Raw genomic sequence first — 23,509 nt, 5'->3', positions numbered from 1 at the left:
AGTTGTGGCCTTCCTAATAGAATAAACCTTATAGCATATAGTTAAATGTCATAATTAATGTAACCTGCAAAGACATTAGAAACAGTTTATCTCAAAGGTCCAGTGACAGACTTATTCATCAGTATTATGTCTAATATTTAGCTGCAGAACATTTCATCTGAGCAGGCATTTGGGTCTCACGGTGATGGGTATTGTGTAAGAAACTAAAGAGAACAGAATAAAGAGATTCCATCACATATTTTGAAATGCCAAGATACAAAACTTTGTTTCACTGTATTTAAGGTTGAAAATACCTGTCATTTACTTGACTATTACCAACTGCACAATGAGGCTTGTTCTTTTGTTTAAAAAAAAGACACGAGATTATAATTTAAATTTAACCTTCAAAAATAAAAATTCAAAAGCAAGAATATTCACAACAGCCATGCAAATTACTTTAAATCTTCTCTATTACTGTACTGTGAACAGCTGAAAATCTGAGACAATGCTGCTGCCCTTTTTTTTTTTTTTTTTTAAAACAAAGCTCTACATTCTTGTAAGGCTTTAATGCTAGAGTTTGTGATAGGTGCTTTCAGCCCTAATTGTTACTTAATGTTTATGCCTGGGAATTTCCTTTGGACTTTGTAATAGGTTGTATTTACCCTTTTAATGGGGATCCTTATTTATTCAAGAACTAACAGAATTCTGCGACTTGCAGTCTAGGGCCTGTAGGCATGATCATGCACCATTAAAGCCAGAGTGGTTTTTGTAGGGTCGCCAACCCTCCAGGATTGTCCAGGAGTCTACAGGAATCAAAGATTAAACTTTAATTTAAGATTGTCATGTGATGAAATCTCCAAGGATACATCCAACCAAAATTGACAACCCTAGATTTTTGCCATTAACTTAAATTGGAGCAGAAACAGGCCTCTGTGACTACAGGCTGGAAATGAAGCTTGCTGGGGGTTGGGATAGAATTATAGAAGGAAAGCTCTTTGCCCAATCATGGGAGATCAAAGAAAAGACAAGATTTGGTGCGAATGTCCTTTTGAAAAAGGCCTAGGAGGGAAAGAAGGAACCTGGGCTTGAAGTAAATAGTTCAGTGGAGTAAAAGACTGCTTGTGAGCGCTGCACTGAGGGATAATTTATGATTTAGGGGTATGGTGAAAGCAGGAGAAGAAAATGGATTGGAATGAGAGATCTTATGTGGTTTTAGGCTAGTATGTGCAACTTCTCTTATTTAGGAGTGCAGGTTCAGGGGTCCAAGAGAGGATGGCAGGAAACCCCTTCACTCCCCTGTAAAAGGGAGAAGTCTAAGGCACATCTTGGACTGTTTAGCTTGAGGAATATCAAACAACTGTTTTCTTGTTTGGAATTTTCATTACCTCAGATTGAATGGGAGAATGTTGTGGTTTAGAGGGCTAAACAACATGAACTACCTAACCACTGAAGGGAAACTGAGACCCAGGCATACTCGATGCTAGACCAGATGGGCAATTCCATTAGACTTCCGGAGCTAGATTTCCAGTTAGGCGCAGTAACCACATGTCTAGGGTGCCTTACTTCTCTAAAACTGTGTAGGCAAGATGCTGTGCCTAGGGACGTGTAAAGTGTAAATCCAGCCCTGCAGACGACTTAAGGATCAGGGAGCTAGGATACTGTACACTTAGAAACCTTTCTATGTGTGTGTATGTATGTGTATATATATATATATAGTTGAAGTGTTGACAGGTGTCTTGTAGCCAAGCTTATGTCTTGCTCATGATAGCAAGTTACAAAACACTGTTAAGACCATTCTGTGCTACAAAAGAGAATTGTGCTGTAACCAGATCTTCTGACATGTTAGATCTGCAGTGTAAACTGGGCAAAAGAATGGCAGAAGAGTCTTCCTCTTTGGTATTTTTGGAACCAAATTTACTCTCCCCGCCCCCCATGGTTGTATATTTAGCTTGTTTTTTGCTTTCCTGATAGTTTTCAGGCTTATACTGAAATTGTTTTGCCAAAGTAATCTCATGTTGTACTGTAAAGGCATCACTGTAATGGGGACTACCTTGGCTTGTATAGAAATCATTTTTCCAGTGCAATCCAACATTGTAATGGTATAATCATAACAGAATCTATATGGACCGGCACTGAAATTGCTTTACTATTGTAATCTCAGATCATAACTGTGTTTTAAACTGGGTTTCTATGGGCAGGCATTGGAATTATTTTGCTATCACTGTGAAAAGGTTCTTTAGAGTTACTGTATTTTGAAGTTATTTTGCTATTGCAATCTTGCATTGTAATGGCATTGTAATTTAATTATGATGTTGTCAATAGCATCATGACTAAAAAAAAACATGAAGCAATGCTACATATGCTCACCAGCTGTTTGTCAAACTGAATTGCCTTAGTGGTTTATATTTTCCAAATTGCCAAATGGAACTAGTACAGTTTAAGCACATGCTGCCAGCAGAATTTTATTTTTAAATATCCATCATGTTTTGATCTAGAATTGGCAAAAAGATCCCAAACTGTGTCCAAGTTTGTTCCCACTCAGAAATTTAAAACTGAGATGACAAATTTAAGCTTTAATAAAAATTGCCATAGCTTAACCAATAAAACAAATGCTCAGTTAATTCTAATTCAGCTTACTAGACAAAGTAGCAGAAAAAGAATAAAATCTGTTCTCCCCCTTTTGTCTACCCACCAAGTAGCCTGCCAGGGTTAAGAAACAAATCTTCAGAGGTGTTCTTTTCTCCTAACTCACAATAACTATGGGGCAGCCTTCATTGCATGCTTTGGTGGTTATGGAGGCTCCACTGCATAATCACTTCTACCCATTGTCCATAGGAACAGTCATAGTTGGCTTCCCACTCCCCTAACCCCCGCAATAGTCCATTTGAGGCTGGACCAGAGCTGTTGGGAGGCAGCATTTGCTTAATATGATCTCCAATTCCCAATGCAAGGGAAAGTAACCGTGACACTCTCTTCTCTTTGTGGTAGTCTCCCCTGGGACCTCCTCTTGTGGCCCAGTTAACATCATTAGTGGAGAAGTGACCTTGGATAGGCTTCATTAGCCATCATCTCTGTAATTAGCTCACATGGCCCAATTCTTATTCACAACAGAAATATCTGAGAGATTTCCTAATTCCCTACTATTTCTATGTAACAGGAAAGATCAGCAAACAATATAATTCTGTATTCAGGTCCTGATTCACATCTAAGGGTACCTGAAAAGATGGAATGGTGTTAGGTCTGATCTATCGGTAAAAGTTTTGCCAGCATAGGAATGTTGGTCAGGGGTATGATTTCTTTTTACTGACACAGGTATGCCAATGAAAACTCTGGTTCTGATGCAGTTATACTGGTACTGTCCTCTAAAATATCTGATTCTTGCCACTATCCAAGATAGGCTATCAGACTGGATTGTGCTCTGATCTATTCTGGTAAAATGGATGGATGGATTGTTTTTTTAAATGCTAAGATAAACCAATACTATATTTTGCTAGTTTTGAAAAATAAAAATGCAATTAAGATGAAGTAAACTTAAGGACAGAATAGTTAATTAGAAGAAAATGAATGTACATAACAGGCTAAGCAGAGTATTTGAGGGAAAAACAGATAGCTATAGTAAGTAAAAGATTTTGACCTGGATCCTGCAATGACTTTTGTCTTAACTTTATGCACATGAATAGTGAGACTATTCACAAGCATAAATCCAGGAATGTTTGGAGTTTAAAAATACAGGTTTAAAATTGAAAATTTAATTTTCTGTCTTCTTAGAAAACAGGAAAGCCTTCTTTTCTTTTAATTGAATAGAGGTATGTTTCTCTTACAGTTTATGTAAATTATGGACTAATTTTGGTTGTCTGATTAAACTAGAAAACTCTGTGTTGTAGAATAAAATTGACAACTATAATATAGTGAAGGAAAATTAGGGTTTTAAGACAACAAGGGATATTTTGTAATATGATAGGTTCACTAAATGAAGCATGACTAATGTAAAACGAATATGGTAGATGAGGTTTGAAGAATTTCTATTTCCAATACATCAGATATTTCTTTACTTCCAAAGGATTGCTTTATCCAATCTTTCCTCTAACTGAGCCTCTGGTGTATAAATGGAGCGTTGTATCTGTTTTCCCTCTTATTTTATTTTATACCCTGAACTAGTCCTATGAAAGGTAGATTCAGTTATGGTTTAGTTGAAATGGAATTACTGCAATTCCACAAACAAATTGGACCTCATTTAGATGCACTTTGTTATAAATAATCTTGGAGGAGATTGGATTTCTCTCCTTGCTGTTGTACTTCAGCTGTAGATTAAACTCACAGCATCTAAAAGGAACTGAGTTATTGCTCAATTGAATGATCATTGAACAACATACACTTGTCCTTGTTCTGCCATATTGTTATCTCTATTTCCCTAAAGCATATTCAGCAAAGGTTATAATAAAAGAATCTCTGTTTTCTAGGCTTTTTTTTATTGTTTATCCCAACTTTTTCTTATTCAGCTCCATGATGCACAGCCCCGTTAGTGCATAATCCTCATTATCTGGAAAGGAAAGCCATTTCATAGATTGGTTAAGGGCATTTTCCACAGTCAGGTCAGCTGGTAACCATATTTCACATTCAGCATTAGGCCACTTTGAAATTTAACAGCATGTCTTTACGAGGTACTGGAAATCCTGCTGCCTTTACATTTTCCATTCTAAATGTTTGCACTTGTTTATTTGGGTGTGTAAAAATGCTTGTTAAAACTCTCTCTCTCTCTCACACACACACACACACACACACACACACACACACACACACACACACGCGCCCAGAGATCTTTAGGACTGCTAAATAATATCTTATTTTCATCCTGTGGTTGTGTGGTAGTGAGAGCGACAATGTAAATACTTACACTTCTAAGCCAGCTACCTTTAAACTTGTGTTGGTTGGGCAAGTTACCTTCCAAAATACAGTACTTCTAATCTGAGCTATTTTTGCAAAGAGATAATCATGCTAAATTATATTTTGTGGTTTGCTGATATAACCTTTCATAGGGGAAAGTACACATTTAATTTAGCTGAGCATAAAATAGTATCACAAGGTAAAAGAGAACACTTGCAATCATTTAGCTAATAATTCCCACAAAAAAGCAAGTTTGTACTGTGTATATATGAGTAGCAAATCTGGGATGTGCTAGATGCATGTGGTGTTCAAATTAGTTTACATTTTATTGCTTTTTGGCATCTTCCAAAAATTTTTTTTTTTTTTTTTTACAAGGAAGTGGAGGAGTGATAATGCCTAATTAAAATGTAAAATAATAAAACAATAGGAGAGTGGCTTTTCTTACAGCTGAGTTAGCTGATTCATAGTGTGTGCTCTCTTTAAGCATTTCATAGAGAGCACTTGGAAAACTAACAAAGCACAGCTTCTCTGTTTGTCTCTCTGAGACATACCAGTAAATCTGATCAGATAAATAATGTGATGTTTATGTACAGTGTACTGCTGCAGAGACTTCAGTGTGGGTTTTTAATTGTCTTGACAATATCAGATGTGTTTACTGCAGAGGAGAATTTAACATAATTGAACCATTAATATGAATCAAATTGATAGGCTATATGTAGGTGCCAAATATAAAAGGCAGGATAGCAGTGTGAAGTTGTTGAAACGATGCGGAACTGTTTCCAACATAAAACAATGTGACTGTCACAAACACAGTACATCAACTTTGTTTGCATTAAAATATGGTGGTGGTCTTCAATTGATTGTCCATACAGATTCCATTTTCAGTGTGCATGTGCCAGATGCTTATGAGATTGGATTCTTTTTAATAGTAGTGTGACCACTGTAGCCAAGGATTTAAGGACCAGGGCTGCCTCACTGGTCTCTCAATTCCTTCCTACCGCCTCTTGCTGAGAGATGGAACTCTGCGGTGTCTACACCTCTTAACCAGCAAGAGTTTTTTTGGCTTTGTTATTCTAATTCCTAGTAGTTAGTTTGGTAGGTAGGTAGTAGACCCATTAGTTTAAAAGTGAAAACAAGTTTAGATAGAAGTTCCCTGTGGATCCTAAGAAACTGGACCTTTTCAGATGGAAAGTGTATTCCTCAGGATCTTTAACTCAGAGTCACCACCTATCAGGTGCTCTTGGCAAAGTACAACTTTCTGTTATGAGATCAACTCTCCTCATTAGTAGACAAACTCCCTAATGGATATCAGGAGGAGCTAAGATCCAAAGGGCAGCTCAGTGCTAGAACTGTTCTCCTGAAGGCACTGGACATGTCAGCTAGGACCATGGCAATAGCGGTGACAATGAGATGGTCCTTCTGGCTGCAAATGTTGGGCATCCCTGACCATAGAGGAATTGACACTTCAGGGAGACAACTTCTTTAATCATGAACCAGATAAGGTGCTACATTCTGTGAAAGATGTGAGTGATGGCCCAGCTCCTAGGCGTAACACCACCACTGCCACCAACAGCCTCAATTACGATGGGGGGTGGCTAGGTCAAAACTGAGCGAGGCTGCAATTCCACAGGCCAGATCCCAACACCATTAATTCAGGTTTGGCTAGCCCACCCACCCCAGTCTCCAGGCAGCAGGAAAGTGCAGACAGGGTGCTGGGATCATGGTGAAACCTTTCCCCACATTGAGCAGATGGGTCTCGATCTGAGTCTGAGTGGAGCTGCCTCCCACTCTGTATCCTGGGCATGGTCTCTTTCACTGCTGTAAGTAACAAGGACCAGCCCTGGGGCCAGCATGCATAGCAGGTCCTGCACTTAGATTGTGCCCTGGCCTGGGCCCCTCAGCCTGCCTCCCAAGCACTCATTGTTCCACGCTCTCTTGGTATTTATTTTTGTTTTGTTTTTTTTAAATATCACACTTACACTAGAGTTTAGTATAGGGCAGCCATTGAATCAGGAGGATACATCCACCCCAGCCTCCAGGTTAACAAAGACAAATCCACACTGGCTGAGACACAAAGCATCAAATTAATAGGAGCAGTGTCTGGTTGCTAGGTTAGCAAAGGCATAACTGCAACAAAGATTCCCAACAATGACAGACATCGTATGGCAGCTTCACGCACAACCAGTAATGCAAGTGAAAACCGCTCTGAAGCTTCTGGGATGCGTGCTGGAGTGTACTTATGTCATGCATCAGACCAGACTTCTCCATTGTCAATCAACTTTTAATGAAGACCAAAACATCAGTGACCATACCATCAGCCAGGAGAATAGGGGAAATCCAGGCCCTTATGGCAGATCCTCCCTATACTATTTTCTACGAGGACAAGGTTACTTTAAGACCAAACCCTAAGTAATATAAAAATCCAAAACAATCTCTTCATTTCCTGGTCTTCTTTCCTAAACGTCATTCTTCAATGGCTGAACCCAAACTTCACACCTTAGATGTGGTTAAGTTGTTGTCTTTTTACTTGACTAGGTCCAGATAAATTAGAACCTCACCAAGACTATTTGTGGCATTTGCCGAATGGATAAGAGGACAGCGGATATCCTCAAGGAGACTAACGAAGTGTGTTTTGGATGGAATATGTACCTGCGATATTCTTTTGAATATAGAGCCATCTGAACACAATAAATCCAATTTGACTCAAGTTTATGGGACTCCTCTTTGAACTATACTTTCAACTGTGCTTTGTAGATCAGTGTGGAGTTCAGTCCACATGTTTACCACTCTCTATGCCTTGGTACACTTGCCTCTAGGTCAGATGCAAGCTTTGGCAGAGTGGTCCTCCAGTCGATATTCCAGTAGGATGTCTCTTACCTATCTCCAAGAACAGGATAGTGCTTGCTATCACTCAAATAAGAAAGTATTGTTACTTACCATACAGTAATCATAGTTTTTCAAGATGTGTTGACCACACATATTCCATGGCCCGCTCTCTGCCCTCGCTGTTAGGACAGTTGGCAGTGTTAGGACACTTGGCAAACTCAGAGGCAGTTGAGGCCAAACCCCCCCCAACTTATAATTTTCAGCTATAATGGTTGCAAGGGTTCCCAGGGTGCAGGTGTGGCCCTAGCAGATGCTGCTGTTCAAACAAGAGATGTTGTCCACACAAATACATACTTAGTTTCTGTAGGTCAAGTAACCATACATTTTGGTATTACCAATAGCACTGAAATTCTCTAGCAAGCCTGTAAAGGACCATGTGTGCACATGTTTTCACACTACCTTGTGAATGCACTTCCTCTGAGCAAGAACAACATCATGTTGCACTGTCACTGTGTTACTCTGTACTTTTGCCCTAACAGCTACCCCTGGTTCCATGCATAATACAACCCACCTAGCCAACTCTTCCAGGCTACATAAATGTATAAATAAATTAAATATGTATTTGTGTGTGTGTGTGTGTGTGTGTGTGTGTGTGTGTACGTACACACACACACCTACTTATCTATACAAATCAGCTAGATTCCCTGTTGGCAGAGTGGAAAAAAGTGGGTCTTGAGATGGACTTAAATGGAAGGAAAGTAGTGACTTGGTGGTGGAGCTCAGGAAGTGTGTTCCTTGCATACCAGGAGCTCTGAAAGAAGGCTCTGAGATATATATGCAAGAATCCAAGACGACTGGCATAGGCAGAGGATCAGCAGGAAATTGGGCAATGGAAAATAGACCAAGGGCAGACTTATGGAGGACTGAAAGCTGTGATAAGCTTGACATTCATGAAATACAAAGGCGAGAGTAAATGGAGAGATTCAAAACCCACTACAATCAAAAAAGTAGTAAGGAAAGTGACTTCAGCAAGAACATGTCTGGAATGGTGGGAGTAGGTCATTGTGGGTGGCAAGAATGCCAGAGAGGAGGATGTGCCAATGACTGAGATGGAAAATAATGAGGAGAATAAGAGTGCTTAGAACAGGACAGATCCTAGAGATACCGTGGCGGAGGAAGTAGTAGGATTTGGATGTAGGTGAATATGGAGCAAAGAAGAGGAAGAAGTTTAAAAAAAACCCCACCAACATATGGATGCGAGTGTAGATAGTATCAGAAAAATGGAGAAGCTGAGAGGGTTTGGAAGGTTAATAATTTTAATAAGTTCATTTTGGGGCATTCAGTTTAAGATGACAAGAGACATCCAAGAAGTGGTGTTAGAGTCATAGGTTGTGATACAGAATGGGATAGTAGATAGGTAGCAGGGCAGGATGTGGGGAAGACAGATAGATATGTGAGACATCAGCAAAGAGAGATTGTGGTTGAAACTATCTGATAAAGGAGATTGTTCAGAGGCAGAGTGCAAAGTTAAAAGAGCAGGGGTCCAAGGACCAGGCGCTTCTTTGTAATTATCATGTCAGAACAAAATCATTTTTTTCCCCCACTCATTTTTGCTTGACTAAAGTTCATGCCTAGGAGTTTGAAGCATGACAGGCAACAGGTGTGAATTTGTCTCTTACCTCTGCAATTTATGTTTCAGTTTTTTCAGTGGTCATGCCAAAAACATCTAACTTTTTAATAAAACAGCTTTTTCCTATTAGAAGAAAAAAATCTTAAAAACATTTTTGATTACATGTCTGACTTAAATTGCAAACCCACATAAAATGTCAAGTTATTGAATTACCCTTCCAAGAAGAATAGACTTTTGAAATAATGATGGGTTCCAGTCAGGGTTCTTAAGCAGAACTAGTAAAGAGCCTTTCATTCTGGCATAGTATGACATTGTATTTGTATGGAAAACACAGCGGCCAGAATGCAGTTTTAAGGCAAGCTTCTGTAATGCATTATCTAGTGTATAAGCCTACACACATACTTAACTGGATATTAACAAGTACTTTAGAAAGATGCCTTGCATTAAATAGAGAACATTTTGTTATGATGAAAAGTCTACAAGACAGCTCTTAAAACAATACTGGTGTACCTGTCATTCTTTAAAAAGTATATATGTCTTTGAGAGGAGACTTTTTCCAATCAGAATTACACACTGCAGACATTACTTCATCTTAAGTATTATTATGTGTAATAAGAATTACTCATTCTCTGGATTAAAAAGAAACTGACAAACATTTGGACATTTATATTTTCTCCACCTAGTCTGTGGTGCTTACAGCTCCCATTAATGGTCATGACGCTCCTCCCCACACCCCAGTCCTAGAGATGTGGGTAACAAGCATCTAGAACAAGGCAGAAGACTACTGGATTTTGTTAGCTGCATGAGCCATGAATGTATTTGAGTATACAATGGGAGGTTTTGGTCAAACTTTTCTATGTGTTGGTATGGTAGAATGATCAGGGGGAATAAGCACAGACCTAGATGTTTTGATTTTGGACATTTTTACAAAAGCAAAGGAATAGATTCACAAAATGCTGGGGGAGGAAGTGATCATTCTCAGTCTCTTTCCCTGGCTTAATGACTATCCATTGTCTTCATGAATGACTGAAGTGCCACTGTGAACAACAGTGAATAGTCATGGGTCCAAGGAAAGAGAACGAGAATCACTCTACAGCCTGATAGTTCCAGAACTCTCCTGAAATGTAGGAGACTCAAGTTCAAGTCTGAGTTCCAATGACTAATTTTTATATGCAATGGAACAGCTTCAACAGGAGAGACTTAAGAAAGATCTACACGAAAACATCCCACTGCCTTCTTTCCTGCAACATGGGAGATCCAAGTTCAAATCCCTTCTCCACATCAGGCAGAGTCGGGGCAATTGAACCCCTATCTCCCATGTCTCAGGAGAGTACCCTAATCACCCATTCCCCATCTGCTTTGTGATTCTAGTCTTTTGCTTTTGTAAAAATGCCTGAAATCAAAACAAAAAATATTGAGTCAAAAGGAAACATTGCTTCAATCCAACTCAACATTTTTTTTTACTTTACTTTGCTAGGAATTACCCATTTTTGATTTTTTTTTTTTTTTTTGGAATTGCCAGTGAACCAAACAATCTATTATTTGTCAAATTCTACTATCAGGCTTCTTGGGAAAGTCATATTTTACCTCACTTTCCCCACCAGTAAAATGTGGATAATACTTAACCTAACTGAAAGAAGTTTGGATTTAATAAATATTTGGATTAGCTGATGCTCTTACACTGCTTCGAATGTGTAAAATGCTTTTGCACTATTAAGTCCTTAAGTACAGGTTTTATACTATTTTGGATGGGGGCATAAAACGTTTGTCTGAATTTCACTGGAAAAAAATTTTGGCTACAGGTAATTTTCCTAGTTCATCTGCTTCAATGTACACAGGTCTCGTGTGGTTACAGGGAGGATAAGAGGACCTTACTGCCCAGTGTAGCTTTGTAGGACTGGGACCATTTTTGCTCTGAATATTTATAAACTTGCCTTTTCTAGCAATTATAAAACTAGTACATAGCAAGATCTCTCTCATATGGTATATGGCAGCTAAAGTGATACAACGCAGGAATATTTAAAAGGTATGATTTACAGTGCACCTATGTCCTGGTTTTTCACTAGGTCCTTAGCCTGATATCTCTTTGTATAAATGCTTATTCCCAGCATCTATGCGAATAGATGATACCATTTGGAGAAACACTGCTTTCTGACCCTAGCTTACAATTCCCACTCTGCACTAGGGATCCTTGTTTTTAAATAAGGGGCCTGGCGGCTGTGGTTTGCAATGCAGGCTCTGGCAGCATGCCTCCATTGGAACTGCACTGTCAGGAAACATGGCACTGCTGAAGAGCAGCCATGGGGTCTCCAGATACCTGGATGCTTTGGGGGCAGGATTCATAACCTTTTCTGTGAGAGGAAGGAACAAATCCCACTGCCACGATGAAACAATTGGAGGTAAATCTATGAGGAAAACCTAGTGGAAAATTTCCTTTTCCTCTTTCCTATGGAAAGAAGCAATACATACGTTAATTTTTATAATCGTGCTTCACTTTTTTAGCTTAAAGGCACATAGGGAGTGAAGGTTATAATAATTATGAAGCTCCCAACAACAATGCAAGAGCACGAGTCCCAACCCCAGGGCAGACTGTTAAAAACAAGGTCACAAACCCCAAATTGGTTGCGAGTTCTAAACTTAGATTTTACCAACCATCTTCACCAAATGCAAAGTCTGCAGGCACTTTAAGAGCCTTAACATGGAGTCATAGACAGTCCCTCTGGGTACTTCAGTCTGTCTTGCCACTCAGATGAGCATATCTCTGTGATAGCTGGCCCCTTACACTAAGAATCACAGCAATATTCATGTTACTTCTAATCCCAAAGGACCAGTCACTTACCTCAGGTCAATTGTGCTGTAGGTCTCACACCAAAGATAGCACTTGTAGCCAATATTATACTAAACTATATGAAGATTTATTATATAGGAAAAGGAAATTAGCGAGTTATTTGCAAGGTTAAAGCAAGCAAGCAGACACATGAATCAGTTACAGTATTAGAAGCCTATATTACTTTTTGAAACCTATGATTAGCAAGCTCTATTTCTCCTGTAGCGCTAACCCAGGCTAAGCAGCTGGGGATCTCTTGCTTATGCCTAGAAACTCCTTGCCTCCCATAATCCAAGCACAATAGAGATCCTTAGTTCTTTTGGTTTGGGGTTTTATCCCCCTTCTGCCATGTGCTCTGAGCTGCAAACTCAGCTAATAGGAGGAGTCCACTTGAATGATTCATCTTCAAAGAGGAGCGTAGAATAATAATAAGAGTCTTTAGTCCTTTTTGCTGATGGTTTCTCAATCCAGATGTAGGGAGTTTCCAGTTGTAAGATTCAACCCTAGCCCATCTGGTATCAATCGGTCTCCTCAGTAAGGAGCTGTGTAACAATTTCTGTAGAAGAGTCTCAGAGGCTCACAAACAATCACTCAAATATTATAATATGGCACACAAATAGTACAAGTAAGATTAATGCATGTAGCAACTTACAATCATTCAATAGTCTAAATACTAAACACTTGCTTATACTTCTACTAATTATTTTAATCGATATTAACGCACAAATGAGCTACACTAATTCCAATGATATACCTCTGTATCGAGTGTTACATGGGGACCTTGGCATGAAGTGGCACCTGGACTGCTAGCATTACAATAGTTAGTAGCATTGGAGTGACCTTTATTTCTTCATAATTGTCAAATATTTGTATAAAAGCAGATTATTAGCATCTTAAATTTCAAAACTAAAAAAGATTTTAAATAACTATAGCATTATATTTAAAGCAAAACAGCTGACTAATCATTTCTTGTTTTTTGTAGACATCACGAAAGAGAAGAGTTTTAAGTACCGATTTGAAGGATGACAATGAGGCGGTTTTGTGGATATGTATGGGGTGCTCCTTCCTATGCCTAAGGTGCAGCATGGGAGAAAGTGCTATTGGAAAAAATTTAAAATGGGCAATCGAGACTGGCATCATTTGTGGAGTGAAAGTGTACTGTATAAAAGAAGTTGTGTGGTTTGTGGACAGGTTGTAAAAGCGTTTTAAAAGTGAAGACAAGTAGTTTGTGTTTGATGCACTGGTAGAGAGGGAGCCAGTGGAGGGATGGCATATATATAAGATAGTTCATGCAAATACCATTTTCTGGCTCATTGCTTAAGTATTTTGAATAGGTAAAAAGGTCAGAGAGAAGGATGTTTTAGTAGTCAAGATGTGAGATAAGGCCTGGACAAGAGATTTAGCTGTATGGATGGACAGGAAAGGTAGGATCTTACAGAGGATATGCAGCTATTTAGCTATGTAACAGGATGTACTCACCGCTAGTGGTGCCTCCTCCTGACTATGCTGAGAATTAGATCTGGCCAGGCATTGCACCCTACTCTGGTAGCGTTTATCCCATCATCCTCTCATCCTGCAGACCTCTCTCATTCCAGGAACAGCAGCCTCCTCTTTGTGACTTGGTCCTCCAGCCAGTCACCATATGTGTTCCTCTTCTAGGGGTGGTGTAATGAAGTCTTTCCAGGACAAATTTTCCCAGGCAGTCTGCTTTGCTCTGCTGGCCTGTGCCTCACCCCCAGTGGCTGGTAGGGGAACCCAGGCTCACCTTCTGCTCCAGGTTTCCAGCTCAGGGGTCCTCCAGTCAGCAATCAAGGCCTGCACTGTCCTACCTTTCTGTATTCCCCCTGAACCTTTTCCTACCTTCCTGGGTTCACAGCCTCCCAACTCACACCACTCAGGGAGTAACTGTGGACTACCCTTTAGCCCCAAATGCACCTCCCTTCTTCCAGGGAGTGACTGTAGCCTCTTCTGTTGCCAGCTTCCTGGCTTATATAGGTCCTACCAGTTCCTGCCCAGTTGAGCCTGCTTCCAGTTAATTCCCTGCTCCCTGGCTCCTCTCCAGATGCAACTTGTGGAGTTAATTGGCCCACCTGGCCATCTTAACCCCTTTCAGTCCTGTTTGGGATGGACACCTCATCATAAGCTAACTGTGATTTTTTTTATTACAAAATATGGAACCAGTATCCTGACACATTTCTGACAATTATTTCTAAAGGCAACTCTTGCTTGTAGAATACTGTATTTATTTTAATTTTACAATCTTTAGGGTTTAAATGAGGTACATGAACAAATGTGAAAACTGATTTGTTCAGTGCAAATTTTACAGTTGCTATGTACCATTACCACTGCCAGATATCTTACTTCCCTCTTGACTTTTGTATGTACAATACATCTGCATGCAAATACTGTGTATCAGAGTCTTCTGTGATGATGAGCATCAGAGAAATGCCTATACTTACATTAATTAAATATATATGTTTCCTGAGAATGTCTCATTTTCAAATTGTATGAAAAATTATCCTGTTATAAATTTATGCAATAGTATATAGAATCATCATTACAGGCTTTGCAACTTGTGACAATAATATGTTGTATAGTGAGTAAAGGTCATCTGGGATGGCCACCTTTTCTCTTGCTTAGCATACATGCTTATGCAGTCTGTGTGTGTTAGGAATTAGTGGTGAACAGCAATAAACTGATTGATTTTAAAAAAATCCTTTGTCTTCTCTCCCTCCTTGATTTTCTTTCTTCTTTTATAGACTCTAATAGATCAGGTGTTAATATGATGATAAACGTAATGAATGTCATCTTTCAGTATGCAATTTTCTTCAGTGTGTGTATGGATGTAATTATTATGAAAAGTCAATAAAATTCTAAGGGTTTTTTTAAAAAAACTGGAGAGCAAAGCTCTGTGACTTTATAACAACATAATGTTGTAGGAAGTGTAAGAATAGACATCTTTATGTCTGAATGCAGTTGATTTTTAAAAAATTGAAGGATTGGCAGCAATAATTTTGTTGGTATCTCAAATGAATATTTGTAAGGGAATGAGCTTGAATTGACATTAACAGTATTTAAAGATGTATTTAGTGTTGTAAAGTCATTCCTGTGCTATGAACGTAATACTCAATTATACTGGCACTTTTATGTCGTGTAGGTAATTTTCTTACATGCAGTGATCCTGTGTTCTATAATACAGTACAAATATGGGCTCAGATTTTCAGAATTGTTCAATACCCACAATGGGGGCCAGATTTACAAAAGAGCTCTGCTCCCATTTAGCCTCCTAAATATAGTGACTGAGCTTTCAAAAGTGCTTAGAACCTAACTATACTCTTTGAGAAGCTGTAATTATTATGGCTGTACAGAGCTGTGGTATACTAAACCCTTAAGGTACCCATGGCACATGGGTTGAGCCATGACTTGCAGGTAAGTGCTTAAGGCAGTTCAGCTGCTAGCCCTTGTAGGCGCTAGCTCTGGTGAGTTCCAGTAATCACTCAGACGCTTGACTAAAGTGAAGGGATATTTTTCTAAGGATGCCAGGTTAAGACAGAGATTGTAAATACCATAGGTACAGTGAGTTAACCAGTTACACGTCAAGATAAAACATAATGGTTCCTAGCTTGGTCCCTGGAAGTAGTCCTGGAAAGTAGTAGAGGAAACAGCTCCACAGGGTGCCCTTTCCTTAATTAGAGGCAATTAGGTATCTGTGAGTTTCAAGGCCAAATCAGTCCATGGTCTGTGTCATATTATTGAGGGCCCCTTTGGGTTATCAGCTTTGTAATATTTAAAAACCAGACACTCCAGGAGGAGTGCCAGACCCTCTCCCACAATGCCTCTTCCCCCAAGGCCCTGCCCCCACCTCTTCCCTGCCTTGCCTCTTTTCCCAAGGCCCCTCCCCAATTTGCTCCTCTTCCCTCTCCCCACATCACTCACTGCTTTTCCCCTTTCCCAATCTATCTGGGTCAGGAGGGACTCACCTGCAAAGCCAGAGCTGGGAGTTGCAGCTGCCCAACACAGGTAGGAAGTGGTACCAGCTGAGTAGGGGTCCTGCACGGGTGATGACCTGATGCCTCCCTACCTCCCCTGCCCGCAGTAACTGTACTTTGGTTGTCCAGTCAGTGGACCTGACTGGACACCATCAGGTCCCCTTTGCCACCAGACTTTGAAACTGGTCAGCTGGCCACCCTTGTTGTCTCCCTACTGTTGTGGCAGTCCTTTCTATACAGCTCCTTCTATCAGTCTGCTAAAACTCTGGGGACAATTAGGCTACAAAGCTTCTCCATAGCTCCTGGTTGTATATAATTTCCTTTTGCAAGAACTGTGCCCCCCTTTCTCTTGGTGTCACAATCAGAGCACCCATTCTTTACCAAGTTCAACTAATCTCCAGTGTATGGGGTATGTATTTGGCTGTCATAGTGTTCCTAAGGGTCTCATCCCTTTAAGAGTCTGGGGTAGCTGCTGGCTCTGTGTCATGAGAGAGAATTTGCATAGAAAGCATTATTTATAGTTGAAACTGAGTATTAATATATTTTATGCAAGTGATTCAAATCCAGTGGTAAAATTTTGCTTACTAGATAACTAATTTAAAGAGCAGTAGAAATATCAGCAAATAACATTTTACATGATTTTTAAAATAGGTCTGCTAGGTAACTGAACATAAATGGCCAATAAAATGTACAATTAATCTAAAATTATAAACTGGTTGAAATATATGGAGTAGAAGATTTGATGGTAATAATGAAACAAACAGTGAGTGGACTTGATGGAGAAGGTGGAGTTTCAGCCTTAACTCTGAATTATCAGGCTTTGTGAGTTTAAATCACAGCCTAATGTTGTTATTCTTTGTGTGATTTGATTTCCAGTGGACTGCTGAGAGGATTTCTGTGGCTGAACTCAGGAGACAAATGGAACCAAGTCATGTACTACTCCCATGTTCTAGGGAAGTCTTTTAAACATTATTTTTATTAAGTATCTTCTTTCTTTTTTTAGTCAGAGGAAAAAGCAAAAGGCTGTTTCCTACTCTACAGGATGGATCTAACTATATATATTAGTTTTGTGAGGTAAAGCTTTAATTCTTTTGAAAGTCAATTTTTCTCCTCTTGCCAATAGTTGTGTAAAGGACATAAGTCTCTGTATGCATAAGTGAGTACAACTCCTTTGATTTCAGTGGAATTATACCTGCTTTCACCAGCAATGAATTTACTCTGAAATATCTGTGGAAACTCTTGCAAATATACTTATTCTGGTCTAAAGTTCCAATCTGACAACCAATGTATAGTTTCTTTTAGGGACCACTCTGTAAGCTACTAGTGTGGGAGATGTATCCTAGGGGTCACTTCATATTTAAAAGCGTCTCTTAAAGTCAAGTATTCTGTACAATACACATGGAAGAAATATTATGAGCCAGACTAATTCCTAGAGAAATGTAAATAACCTCAATGAGGTTCTACAACTGATAGTTTTGGTCCTGAGGGTTCATCTCTTTCTGGTGAAAAGCTCCTCTCCAGCTTTCAGCCTAAATTATTTGGCCATGGCTGTGGAGATCTTTAGGGGAGAATATGTGTCTAATGGCTGAAGTAGCCTGCTTGACTCTCGTAGGTGATGAGGAATCACCAGAGAAGCTGGATGAAGCAGATCCTCAAGCCCTCCTGCACAATACAGAGATTTGCCTCTGAACTGAACTGAAGGATCATGCTATATAGGGAAGGTGCATGTTCTATGAGACCTCCTCAAATTTGATTGATTCCCCCCCAGTGCTACATTTTCTTTGTGCACATCTGGATGAGTTATGCTGTAAAAAGGCCCTCTGCACCTACAAGAGGGGGCATGATTTTTCTCTGTGTGACTAGTGATTTTTGGGAGTTGAAAGCTTTTTCACATGAACATCTTATGAAGTCTGTTTCCAGCCAAATTCTTATCTTATGAATATGTAGGCATTTGTTTCTTTTCTTTGATAAATGTATTTCTTTCCCTTTTGTACATTGCATGCCATGAAATTAGAACATTTTTGTCAAGACAAAAAAAGAAGAGAACAATTTCCCATCTACATTAGTATTGCTTTTAGCTTTTTTATTTTTGAAGTATAGGAGGTGACTCTTTTCTTTTTACTTTTACATTTCATCCACAAGCAGGGCAGGTCTTCTCTCATAGGTGGGAGACATAATTTTTATTTTAGCAGCCTGGACAGTTGCTTTGGGAGATATTTGATGCCAGAAAAACACTGATTGCTTTAAACTTCTGCACTTAGATTACTGTAGTTTAGGTGGGAAAAGCTAAATAAATGGCTTGGATTATTGGATTTAGAGAGAGAACAAATGCATAGGCAGGGCTACACATTTTGCAGTTTCAATGTCTGCAACCTATTCTGTCTTCAGCAGTTGTTTGATATTAATGAGTTATATAACTCATAATTGTGCCATTTAAACAAAGCCCCAACGTGGTGACAGGCAGCACCAGGAGATATTCTCTCATAGAGATGCATGCCTACTTCTGCATTCCTTTATGAAGTGCAGCTAACATCCTCTGCCCTTGCTGTTGGTCTATGCGTGGGGAGGTATAACCACTGCTCTACCTCCTCCTGTTCCCTTTAAGGCACAGGAAGGGTATGGATGTAGCAGTTCCTATGTACAGGGGAGTGCAACTCTGCTTGGCCATTATGTGGGTTTTTTGTGCTTCCCTGTCCCCACTGTACATCCATGTAAAGGCCAAATAGAGTCTCTCTAAGTGAACACAATGGCCGGACAATAGACATGACTGTGCTGCTTATCTAACATTAGGTGTCTTTACATTTTCATCTTTATATTTTCAACTTCCAAGGTTTAATTGAGAGGTCACTTTCAGTGAGCCAACTATTCTAGTTCTGGGGTAGTTCTGCTGGCTTGAAAGCAGCAATAACGCAACATGCTCTCATTTTCCAAGATATAGCAGTTTTATAAAAAAGAAAAGGAGTACTTGTGGTACCTTAGAGACTAACAAATTTATTTGAGCATAAGCTTTCGTGAGCTACAGCTCACTTCATCCGATGTAGCTCACGAAAGCTTATGCTCAAATAAATTCGTTAGTCTCTAAGATGCCACAAGTACTCCTTTTCTTTTTGCGAATACAGACTAACATGGCTGCTACTCTGAAACCAGCAGTTTTATGGTACTTTAAAAGTATTCAATGGATCCATCAGTTCTTCATGGGTATTTTCTGTTGCATTACATACTTAGAAAGCAGAGTGTAATTTCTATATCTGAAGAGACAAGTAAGATGTATGTCTCTAATTTCCAAGATTTCTGCTGGGAATCAATTGCTGCTGATTTTTATCTGTCAGCTTGCCCTTGTCCCCCTCAAGGGAGGCCCAAATGATAGTACAATCCATCAGGAAAGCATTAATGATGGTTGTCATTGTTAACATGTCATGTGCTGGTGACACAAACACAGAACACAGATAGTCTCTGTGAGATTGGTGGGGACATCTACCACGTTATAAACAATGGAAGTTTTTACAAGTTTTTGCAGTCTGGAAGAGAAAGCTATGAATTAGTTAAGAGACTACTTTGGCATAATAATAGTGATTTGAATAACTGGAGAACTCATATTGGTTTAATGAAAATATAACATATCATTGAAGAACTAAGGAAACTTTATATACAAATACCTCAGTGTTTATAAAGATTAGAAGGAGAAAATTGATAAAATACAAATACCAAAGGAATCTTACCTACTGGTATGCAGTTTAGTAGCTTATCTATTAAATCATTTCTTGGGAAAACAGGCAGTCTAAAGCTCACTATTGAAACTAGAGTTCTGTCTTACTTACCAGTTAAGGCCCTAGTCCAGGACAGCATTGAAGCACATAAGTAAATTTTAAGCATGTGAGTCATTGCACTACAGTCAATGCACATGCTAAATGCAGTGTTTAAAGTGGTCAGAAACAAGTGGGAGTCTATCATTTTCTACAGAAATGAAAGTGCTATTACATCTGCCTGTCCCCATCTGCTCTCCCTCCCTAGCCCCCACGTCTGTCCTGCCCCTGTCCTCCATCTATTTTGCCCCATATCAGTTTTTCTCCCCAGCTTACTTCTGCAGATCCTGTGGTTCTTCACGTCAGGCCTGGGGGGCTGCAGCAAGGTACCCTCTCTTCCTTCCCAGGCTAGGTGTTACCCAGAGGAAGAGGGTGGAGCAGAGGAGCTGTTTTTTTTGTTCAGAGGAGGGGAGGGGGAAGAGGGAGCCAGAGCAGGCCTGAGCTGATCCCTTCCCTCCTCCTTTGAGAATCTTTACCTCCTGAGGGAGCGGGAGAAAGCTCTGTCTATTTCCAGCAGCAATTCTAAGTGGCTGCTCTTCCCCAGGAAGTGGGCAAATGGGGAAAGCAGCCAATCAAAGGGGTGTACCCTTCAGCCATCTGGCATAAATTGTAGAAACTTTATTTCACAGGTCTGTGAAGTGGCAAAACTCCCATTGATTTCAATGGGGCCAGGATTTCGCCCTATAGGTCTAGGGTCCAAGTTAACACCACCTCAGCTATAAAAAGACCCAGATCCTTGTCCCAAAAAACTCCTAAATTCAAGGACACCCAGGATAAATCAAAGTTTTGAGCTGTCACTGATTGTTACTCAAGCACCTGTAACTGACTTTCACCAAATAAAATAAGCTATCATCTTACCAATCATTGTATGCATATTATATGATTAGCCTTCAAAATATTCTCTCTTCCAGAAATGCTTCCTTTTATTATCTATACTCAGTTACTTTTACAGATACAGGAACTTTTGAACATTTGTCATATCTTTATATGCAATCTGTCTCTGAGAAAAACATGCAAGTTTCGGGAATATCCAAAGTTACACCAAAATAAACAAGAAGAATATTGCTGATCCATGCCTAAATCCCCATAAATTTCAGTGAAAATATCCCCCAAATATTTCTTAACTTTTATTAATTATATAATAATGAGTACATAAAACCTATAGTATATGTATACTATGTATAGTATAATAATGAGTATATAAAACCTCTTCCATAGCTTTGCAGTTCTCTCATGATTAAGACATTTATTTTCATAAAGATTTGTGATATTGGTATGGATTGTGAAGTTTAAATGGGTATGACTGTACAACTTCCATCTTTGTGCTAGATAATTAAGGCACAGCATGGCAGCCCAATGGTATTCTTTGTTGTTTATTAAATAGAGAAGTAAAAGAGAACACAGAAAATATTGTTGCCTTTGAATAGTTTTTTCCTCAGAAGAGAAAAAATGAACAGTACAAAACAATTATTAAAAACCTGTTACTCTTACATATCTGAAGTAGATGCCATATAAATATGAAAAAATAGGTAATTTATATATACAAAAATAATGAGCTCTGTACAGTAGTGAAGGCTTCTAGTCATTTTCATTTGTAACAAATCTTCTTGTTTATAGTATATAAATTACTTCTCTAGAACTATTTCTTCTTTTTTTCTAGCAATATTATCCTGAAATTGGTAGTTTGCTGCTAGAGATGATTAGTACACATATCCTTTCACGAGAAGAGAGTAGCTATTTTGATTATCATATATAATAATCAAAGATACAAATCCATGAGTACTGTATAGCTGATTATTGATTCTGTTATTATATTATGTGTGAAATATACTGATAGAGATCATCAGCATCATTTTGCCATTGTATTCATGTTGCTCATAATTTACAATATTGAATTACAACCAAGGGAAGACTTGCATATCCTCAGAATAGATGCAGATTAGTTTTTCTGGTTATAATACATTAGATTTATGGAAAATGCTCTTTGATCTTAGTATTCTGAAAATGTTGAGCATCTTTGTTCTATTTCCTTCCTCTAAATTAACATGGAAACTACATAATTATTTTGCAAGAATCACATTGAAGGAGTTTCTCTAAGAATTTGCAATTGGTTTAATTGCCACTTGGATGCAATTAGTGCACACCTGTGTACAGATACTAGCAAACCTTGATTTAAACAATAGTACAAAGCAGCATACTCCATTAAATGAACTATTCTGTTCTCTATATACAAAAAGCCCCTCATTACTTGGTGATCTTAAGAGTCAATTTCAAAATGCTTATTTGATTGACTGGATATCAGCTATTAAAACTAAGCATTTTGAAGTCGAAGGACCTCTTTTCTGAATGATTTTCTGATGATATACTTACTATTGAGATTTGAACTGTTCCTAGAATAAAATAGCTAAACTATTTACCTTTTTTTATGTAGAATATGTATTGAAATCAGAAAATACTAGGCAAGACAGGCATTTATAGTGAACAGTTATATTTTAATGCATTTTCTTATCAGCTGTATTATGAGCTGTTGGTTCACAAATAATGACTCTTTCCTTCTATCACTAGCACCACTTTTTAGTAATTAATTAAGCCAAGATTGTCTTTCTGTCCCTAGAGTTAAACAACAGGACGCTTGAGGCAGAGATGGAGGGACCCATTTCTGAAATTCATTCCTATTTGTGATCTGCCAAACCTGAGAATGGGGACATTTTAACATGTTTTTCATAAGGTATCTATTATTAAATATGGTGAATTGGGAGTAAGGCTAGGAGCTGTCTTGCTTTGATTCCAGCTGGCCATTTTGTAACTGTACAATACAGTTTATTTCTATGTAGCACTGTAATGTAGAGCCTTACAAAAAAGGATAGAGTCTTAAAGAAAGACACTCCTAAACTTATGCTTGAAAGTTTTAAGACAAGATTTCAAAATAAAAGTAATGCTCCCTGTTGGGAGGAGAGGAAGGAATTGCAAGTGAAAGAACAACCTCCAGCTAAAAATGAGCTTGGATGGTGAGTAGAGCTGGAGAGGGAAGAAAAGGAGAATGAACATATAATGTCAGATCGGAAGGGTAAGATGAAAATCAGGAAGCCAGTTTTGAAGTAGATTCAGTTATAGCAAGCAAGTGGAGAGTGATGGAAGATAAGAGTGATTTGGTCTCTTTTTCTAAATACATTTTGGCCAGAGCATTTTAGGTTCTAAAGCCATATTGTCAACTTCAAAGAGAAGACAGAAAAAGTGGAAATTATAATAAATTCAATTAAGAAGGTAAATTATTTTAGGCAAGAATATGGATTCCAGCTGGAGCAAGGTTGTAGTACGAATGAGTTCTGGCAAAGTTCCAGAAGTGGTGAAAGGAGACTCTCAGACAAGATGTGAATGAGAAAAGAGACTTTACCTTGTGAGATAGAATCAGATATTCCTATATCTGTACATTAAATATATACAAATTGATTACTACCATAATATTTATTCAGAATTAAGGATTTTGAAATAAATAGGTGACTACTAAATACCATGGACCAAACATATTGTCCATTCATATCATGCAAAAACTCTGATTTACATTTGTCCT

General features: G+C 38.7%; 1 protein-coding gene across 8 annotated transcripts in view; it reads left to right on the top strand.

Moving 5' to 3' along the window:
* Positions 1-23,509, top strand: part of IMMP2L (inner mitochondrial membrane peptidase subunit 2) — an 832,928-nt gene that overhangs the window by 299,171 nt on the left and 510,248 nt on the right. Inside the window, exons 6-7 of one of the 8 annotated variants that reach the window (XM_043494990.1) lie at positions 16,111-16,166; positions 17,012-17,838. The exons of the other annotated variants lie outside the window; for them this stretch is intronic. Coding sequence (XP_043350925.1) covers positions 16,111-16,166; positions 17,012-17,022 — 67 coding nt within the window. The 3' untranslated portion in view covers positions 17,023-17,838. Of the gene's footprint in view, positions 1-16,110; positions 16,167-17,011; positions 17,839-23,509 lie in introns of those variants that run through there. 8 annotated transcript variants of the gene reach the window in all.

The sequence above is a fragment of the Dermochelys coriacea genome, chromosome 1 (genome assembly GCF_009764565.3).
Source record: "Dermochelys coriacea isolate rDerCor1 chromosome 1, rDerCor1.pri.v4, whole genome shotgun sequence".
In the NCBI taxonomy this organism is placed as follows: Eukaryota; Metazoa; Chordata; order Testudines; family Dermochelyidae; genus Dermochelys; species Dermochelys coriacea.
Note: the sequence above shows the minus strand (reverse complement) of the source record. Positions and strands in the feature narration are given on the sequence as shown.